The sequence below is a fragment of the Buceros rhinoceros genome, unplaced genomic scaffold (genome assembly GCF_000710305.1).
Source record: "Buceros rhinoceros silvestris isolate BGI_N320 unplaced genomic scaffold, ASM71030v1 scaffold22722, whole genome shotgun sequence".
Lineage (NCBI taxonomy): Eukaryota > Metazoa > Chordata > Aves > Bucerotiformes > Bucerotidae > Buceros > Buceros rhinoceros.
Genome location: NW_010397419.1, coordinates 1,876 through 9,746, shown reverse-complemented (window position 1 = coordinate 9,746; position 7,871 = coordinate 1,876). Strand labels below are relative to the sequence as shown.

At 52.7% G+C, this 7,871-nt stretch overlaps 1 protein-coding gene across 1 annotated transcript in view; it reads left to right on the top strand.

Annotated features, from left to right (window-relative positions):
- VAMP4 (vesicle-associated membrane protein 4) overlaps nt 1-5,999 on the top strand; it is a gene marked incomplete at its 5' end in the record, with an annotated part of 9,599 nt that extends 3,600 nt beyond the window's left edge. The window contains 4 exons of the mRNA XM_010146257.1: nt 3,935-4,035; nt 4,591-4,670; nt 4,855-4,906; nt 5,971-5,999. Of these exons, the coding sequence (XP_010144559.1) occupies nt 3,935-4,035; nt 4,591-4,670; nt 4,855-4,906; nt 5,971-5,999 (262 nt within the window). The remainder of the gene's footprint in view (nt 1-3,934; nt 4,036-4,590; nt 4,671-4,854; nt 4,907-5,970) is intronic.
- Between the last annotated feature and the right edge of the window lie 1,872 nt (nt 6,000-7,871).

Below are 7,871 nucleotides of genomic sequence, written 5' to 3'. Positions count from 1 at the left end.
TCAGCACTGACGCCTTGTTGGATACAGCAGAATCGTGGAGAGCTGTGCCTCGGGGAGTGCTGCGCTGGCCTCCTGCCTCTGCACTGGCCATCCAGCTTGGCTCTCTGGCCCGTTCCCTCTTCCCTGGTTAATTCCACACGAGGGGTGTTTGGGTGTGATTTGCACCGAAATACACAGCGCTATTAATGTTGCCGGGGTGGAAAAATAGAAGTGTGTCATGCTGGCCGTAAACAGCCGGCTTCGAGACAAGCAGCAGCCTTGGGCAGCACATCCCATGGTGTGCGCACGGCCTGTTTACGGCGTCTGAAGAATGCCGCACTGTTGTTAGCCCAGCACTGAGACCAGCCCCGGGAGTTTTTCGGTAGCTAACCCAGTGTGGCCAGAGTGGAAAGGCTTATTCCTCCCACTGTGAACCCAGCAAAGCACAAGAAAACAGGAGCCTAGACCACGCTAAGCACCACAGGGTCTCTGGTTGCTTTACGGTGTACACTCGGTGTCCTTGTTTAAAGGATTGTATTTGCAGTAATGAGTAAGAAGAGGGTCATGGGAGACATTTTATGTTTTTGTCTTGCTCTCTTTCCTGACAGGTACCTATTCTACTTTATTTCTCTTGGAAATCTGGCAGGAGTGAAGCACATGTGTCAAAAGCCAATAGCTCCCTAACGAGAAATATGCTTCCTATTAGAGGATTCATTCTCTCTTGCCAAATAAAACAAGAAAATATTTTCTTCTGATGTGACTTGAGTTTCCAACCTTAAGCATGCCAGACTAGTGGGGATTTTTGAATTTGCTGTGAAACTGCAGGCCCTGCAGGCTGGGCATGTTCCAGCCACCTCCTGCAAAGGCATCTCTCGCAGCAGTGATGGGTAGGAGAGAGCCGAAGCTAGGACTGGCTTAAGGTCTGGTTAAGGCTCTGTTGGACATCAAAGTTTCATTCCCTGGCTTGGTCTTTTCCTTCCTGTTTTTTTTTTTTCTCGGGGTTCTCTTTCACATCAGATACCAAAGGGCATTGGGGTGCTCAGACATGCTCGTGTTCCGCAGGAGTTAAACACCTCAGTGCTTGCGAGAGTTTAAGCCTTGATTTTTCCGTGCCTCTCTTCTCTGTCTGTGAAATGTTTTATTCTCTTGGGGACAGCTAACAGCGTGCCCAGGCTATGGGCAGGCAGCAAAGGTGCAGGAGGGGTCTGTGCTCCGTAGGTCTCTCCCAAATGCTGGTATGATCCAGAGCAGCTTGAAGTTACATACCTGCCCGCTTCACCTCGAACACTTTGGGGTGCCCTGGGACCGCAGCAGCACCTCTTCACGCCCTGACCTGTACGGAAGGACCTACGCTGGCATTGCATTGTGCCGCACGTTCCTCGATGGGTTGTAACCCTGCGTGCTCCCGCTTGTTAGTTGTAACGGGATAACTTGGTTACAAATCTGTTGGGGTGGAAATCTCTTTATTTTGAAGCCAGTAAATGGTTTTAGAAACATTTACATACTGCACATGTCGCCTCCTGCCTGTGAAACTGATGTTTAAGGCTGTAGTGTTTTTGCCAAGTTGGCTCATCTGGGACAGCAGATGTTTCTGCTTTTCCTCTCTCTCCCCAAGCTATAGCAGCATTGCTGGCAGCTCTGAGCTGGGACTCGCCTGTTGTGCCGAGGTAAGGTCACACCCTTGCGGAGCGTGCTGCCTCCTCGCTGCTGCCCCAAGGACAGGCCACAGGGCTGCACGTGTCCTGCATGGGGTGGATGCTCTGCTCCACAGGGTGCTGCCCCAGGTTTCCTGGGCAGCATCTGCCTGTGTCCTCAGTGCTACCTTCTGCTGCTCACCTGGTTCCTTGTAAAACAAGTGGTGGATCAGGACAGGCTTTGGGGATTAGCTGTGCCTTTCCCTCCAGATAAGACACTCCTGGCAGGTGGCTGCCATCAACGTGTAAGGCAGGAGCTGCCACCCCGTTGGTGCAGATGGGTGCCTGGTCCCACGGACTCTGTGATGCGGAACAGGGAAGGCAGGTTGCTTTCCTATGGTGTCCTAAGTAAGTTTTTTATGTGTACTGCTGGAGTCCAGCATGTGCCGTAGGAGCGCTGCGAGTCAGAAATGGGCTTCAGAGGGGTTGCCTGGCTGTTCAGTGGAAGCCACAGTGCCGTGGTGCTACAGAGCCCAACCTGAAATGTGAAGATGGGAAGTCTCTTTGTGTTCAAAGATCTGGAGCTCTTTGTAGAGCTTCTTGGGGAGAAAAAAGCCTTTTAATGACTTTCCTCGGCCGTTTTTGGAATGGTGGGTAAACGTGAGCAAGACTGGTGCTTTTCCCTTGCAACCACTATTGCTTGTTGCAGCCGCTGCTCACGTAGGTGTCTCAGCACACGTGTCTGCTCAGTGAGAGGCACGTACTTGCTATGGAGGCAGGAGAAATAGGTCGGTGTGAGCCTCGGTCTCTCATAGATGGATTAAAGGCATGGTGCTGGGCGGGCCCTGTTCCTCATTCTGCAGTGCCCCGTTGGCTGGCCTTGGACAAGTTGCTCCGGGTCTCCCTTAGCTCAGGCCGTGGTGGAGGATGTGCTGTCCTCGTCGTACCGAGTGCCGTGAGCTTTAGGTGCTGGCTGGTGGAGCTGGATCTGGTAAAACCTCTTGAGCTGGCAAATAACATCTTGAAATGTCTGCACGTGCAAGGTGGCAGCAGGGAGGAGAGAGTTTTGTGTGGATGTGAAGAGGAAGGAGTTGTGACTGGATAATTTGGGGAGCAGGAGAGTGTGGGTGCTAAGCAGGCACAAATGATGAGGTGGTTGCAACCCTTCTTCCCTCTGGGGCACCAGTGGCACGCTGTTAACGGGACGCGTGCATTTCTGGTTACGTGGGGAGCTGCTGAAGTGGCCTATTTGTGCTGCATATTTAGCAAATTCTGGATGCGCTTGATATTTTTGGAGAGCTTGAATGTTTTTACTCAAGGCAACCAAAGCTGTCGAACCTAAGACTCATGCAGAGCGAGTGGCCTGGAGCTATTTCTGTTTTGTTGCCCTGTGTGCAGCGCTGCCTCCAAGATGTTGCTGTTGCCATTTACTTTCTGGGAACGGTATGTCTCCAACAATGTATTGTCTCCCTAGGGCCCCAAGAAATATCTTATTTCTATCTCCAGGAAAATAAAAGCGTAATAACTCCAAAGCACAAACCAGAATGTAGCAGTATTTTTCCACAGGAGAATTTTTTTTTCCTCTTCCCAATGTCGCTTTTTTATGGAGTGAATAAATACATTTATAATAACCCTGTGGGTATGATTTAGGCTACTGTTCGCTGAAGCGACTACCCACAGAGTTGCGTAACCTGCGAGAAGATGGTTTATAATAACTGGGTTTAGATCATATCAGCCATTTCTTTCGTGTCCTCTCCATGCCCCTGGCAGAGTGGGTTTTATTTAGCAGCTCGGTTCCCTGAGCAGGGAAGAACACCTTGGTTTGATTTCAGCCCACGTTATTTAGTGACAGCGCAGGGTGAGCTTCGGTGAAATCTGGACAGATGAGGTGTGGGGGTTACGGTTTCTCCCCTTTGATGTGCAGCAGAGGTGCCCACCAGCAGCACTCAGTGCCTCCTCTTACTGCAGGTGTTACAGAGGGTGTCCTGCTTCTGCCGACTTCCCAGTGCTCTCTGTGGGCCCCAGGTGTCCCCTCACCCTACCTGGGATTGCCAGAGGCCCTCCCTGGGCGATGCCGTGCCTCTGGCCTTCTCAGCATCCCATCAACCTCCCCCCACTGTTGTCCCCATCGATTTTTATCGGTGAGCTCGCGGATCCCGCCAGCCTGGGCAGCTCTGAGCGAGGGTCGGTGCTGCAAAGCACAGCTGGTGGTGCTCGCTTCTGCTCCTCACGCTGTCTTTGTTCTGCTCCTCACGCTGTCTTTGTTCTGCTCCTCACGCTGTCTTTGTTCTGCTCCTCACGCTGTCTTTGTTCTGCTCCAGTGTCCAGAACCAGGTGGACGAAGTCATTGATGTTATGCAGGAGAACATCACGAAGGTGATCGAAAGAGGCGAGCGGCTGGATGACCTGCAGGATAAATCAGGTGTGGTGCTAAATGGAGCTCTGCTGGCCCCTTCCCCACATCTCTTCCATGTTGCTGGGCCAAGTTACCTGGTTTCAGCTGAGAAAGCACCTAATGACAGACCCGGGCTTGTATTTCTGTCCTTCCTAGGAGTGGCATTTTCCAGCCTTGGGCTGCAGGTTTGACTTTCTGCTGACATTCTCCTCTTCCCACCTTTGCCTTCTGCCACTCTGCGCAGAGGTGTTATTTTGGAGGTGTTTGGGTGCTGTGATCTAGTTGTTCCTTCAAACAAAGCTTGTTTGAGCCGTCTCCCAACAGCCCCGAGCGCTTTGCTTGCTCGCTGGCTCGCAGAGCGGATTCCTGTCCTCAGAGGGCACCCAGTACAAAGGGGGCTCAGTGGGACTGTGTGTGCTCTAGCGAAGGGTGTCACACTGGCATCTGCTGTGGCTTTGGTGAATCACGCTGTGGTTGGGTCTTTTCCCCAAACGCCGCGTTTATTGCTTAAAACTCAGTGGAGTCAGTGAGACGAGCGGATGTTCTGACTGCGTGAATCGCCTCTTTTCTCTCCTTCAATAGAAAGTTTATCAGACAACGCAACAGCTTTTAGCAACAGAGCCAAGCAGCTTCGGAGGCAGATGTGGTGGCGAGGCTGCAAGGTGAGCAGGAACAGGAACAGGCTGGGGTGGGTTTGTGGAGGGGTGGTTACCTGCCGTCCGCTGGGAGGGGGTCGAGAAGCTCTGCTTTCTAGCTGAAAAGATGCTGAAAGGCAAAGGCCTCCTCTCGGGTCAAAGCAGCTACACGTGGCACCCTGTGTAACGTGCCTCTGTGCTCCTCTTGCAGATGAAGGCAATCGTAGCACTGGTGGCGGTCATTCTCCTGCTTGTGATCATCGGTGAGTAGCTCCAGATCATTGCAGCCATGACTGGCATTAAAATACTGGTGGCACCCCACCCTGTGAGTGACACTGTGATGCTGTTGTCCCTGGGGGAGGTCACCTGAGACACTCTGTCAGGCCCCCCTCTGCCTTAAGTGGTCATAGGTGGTGCCTCTAGATACTCCACGCTGCTCTTCTGCAAGGCTTAAATGCAGAGGAGCAGGCTCAAACCAAGTCCCCCTGACCGTGGCCACGGAAAGCTGACGTTGCCCTGCCCTGACAACACTGTACCCATCCGGGGCTGGCACCGACTGATCCCAGGGCTGGTGAGAGTAGGTGGAAGAGTTTCAGGCTGGAGCAATGGCTAAAGGCCAAAGCAACCCAAAGGCCTCTCCACGTACATCAGCCATCTTTGCAATGGTCCCTGCAGGTGCTCATCGCCAAAGCTGCCGAGCTGACTAATGTTCAGCAAGTACTGTTGTGGCTTTGCTGTCGGTCCCTTCCCGTGCCCTCTGCCCTTCCTGGTCTCTCTGGAGCTCCCCAGACAAGAGATGTCGCTGCTGTTCCTACTAAACAGGGAATAACGACCAGAGTGTGATTCTTCCAGGCAGTTCATCCCTCTGCCTGCAGAACGACATGCTCCAGGGACCCAAGCACCCAGCTCAGCAGCACAGCTCTTCCGGGCCACTGTGTCCTGAGGGTTTTCCTCCACCGACTGTGGCTGGGGGCAGCTCTGTCATGGTTCTCGTTACTTCAGCGAAACCCCTGTGGCCTGTTGTCCTGCTGACACACAGCCTGCAGCGGGAGAGGCAGAGCTGGCAGCAAGGTGGGAGCGTTGGAGAGAGAGAGTCTGATGGAAAATCCCATCTGGTTTAATTTTAGGAAGCTGGAAGGAGATGAAGGTGGCAGGAAATGTCTGGCGTGTGTACGGGCGGCAGACTGCATTCGCTTGAGCTTGGAAACACACTTTCCCTTTGCAGCTGCTTGGTGTTTGTCACTAGAGAAACGGGGGGGATCTCTCCGGGGGGTTCGGTGCTGTGTGCGAAGGTGCGTGGCTGAGCGCTTGTCTCTTTGTTTCCCAGTACCCATAGTCCTGAAGTACCACACCTGACGGGGCAGCTGGAGGCTTCGGTGGAGCTGGCTCTGGGATCACCAAACTGCTGTGTAATTTAAGTGAGATTATCTGTATATAGCTTTGAAGTTGTTTCTCTCCCAGGAGCGAGGAGGCAGCGGCAAGTAGCCAGTTCTAACAGAGCACTTTAAGAACTGCCAAATGACCCTTTTACTTGGTCGAGAACCTGCTCCTGCTGTCAGAGGTTTTTTTATAACAGAAGATTCAGTTCCCAAACCGCCTGTTCTGTGGAATTCTGGGTCTCTGTTTTGCAGCTGGCTCCTTGCCACTGTGGTTTACCTGTATATATGGTTGAGTTGTAATATTAATAATTACACCGTCTGAGCCGTTCCTCGCTGCCCGCTGTGGAAGACAGAGGGGACTCTGGCCTCTCAGAGCAAAGGAGAGGGGAAATGTCTGAAGAAAAACTTACCATTATGTTCCAGGGAACTGACCCTTCCTTCTGAGGAGAACTGCAAGAGTTGTGTTTCTCTTTTGTTCAAAAGAAATTTAAAAAAAAAAAAAGGGGGGGGAGGAAAAAAAAGGAAATAATTAGGTTTTACAAGCCAGAAGAGTTTCTGGTCCTGCCATGGGAATGCACAAGCTCGGTGTTTTCAGTATCGCTGCTTACAGCTGTGACTACAGACATTCCAGTAAACCTATTTTTGACTGTACAGCTGGAGTTCCCGCATGTCTTCACGTATTCTAGAGGCACTCAGGCTTTCTGCTGCTGGTGGTCCCTAGGCAAGGGTTGTTGCCATGTTTTCTTCACCAGAAGCAAGAAATGTGTGTAAAGCTCCGTTATTAGCCCGATGATATGAGAAGCAGCAGGAGAACAGCAACTCTCCTGAACCCAGCCCAGGATGAACAAGCCCACTTCATACTCAGAGCCCTTCACCTTGACGGGGCGGTTGCGGTCCTGCATGCCAGCCCATTTCGCTTCCCTGTGACCCAGCGGGCGGGGGGGCATTCCCAGACAGATGCCCCGGGGTGCTTGGAGAGATGTAGGGGGCCCCTGTGCTGAGGGGGCACAGGAGCTGAGCTCCTCCATCCGTGGGTGGGACTGCTGCCTTCGGGCTTTCTCCATCCTTGGTCTCAGGTGTTGGTGGCATTTCTGCCTCTCCTTTGTTTTTAGGACCCTCATTCCTTCTAGCCCTAAGCCTGGACTTCAGCTGAGCCAAGACCAGGCTCTCCTTCCTGGTTCTTTTTGTTTTGCTGTCTCTTTTCTGATGAGAGAAGCATTGTCCTGTTTAGTGTGTGTCTGAAGTAATACTGGAGAGGGGAATTGGTGCCCCAGAGAATTCCCAGTACTGGCTTCCTCATCTGAACCTGCCCCCAGGACCTCGTACGCAGTTTCCACCTGAGTGGTGGTGCAGCTCCATGTGGAAAAGAGGATTAAAAGTGAGCACAGCAGGCTGGAGGGTCAGGTGTGATTTCAAGCTCTGCTTGCCCAGTGGAGTATAAATAGGGCTTTTCCCTGCTGTGCGCCCTGGTCTCTCCGGGTGGGAGCCAGAAAGCCAAGCTGGGATTTTCCTCCTGAAGCGTAGCCTGGTTTTAAGATCACGTACCCAGCGGAAGGTACAAAATTCATCCTACGTCTCTGGCTGCTCTCCACCTGCAAGGGAAAAAGAGGGTGGATGAGGAGGAACTGCGTCTGTCGTCAGGGGGGCTGCAGGTCTTGCTGAGCTTTCGGGTTCCTTTTCCTGCCAGCTGGGAAGTGAGTTAACAGCACGGCGAGCCTGAGCAGCAGCCGTGCTGTGCCTGCCCCGGGCTGCCTGCTAGGGCAAGCTTTACTCCTGCTGCTGGGAAGTCCTGCCAGGACCTCTGGCTTTCTCTCCCAGCCCCATCTTGCCTTTGTGCTGCCACCCACAG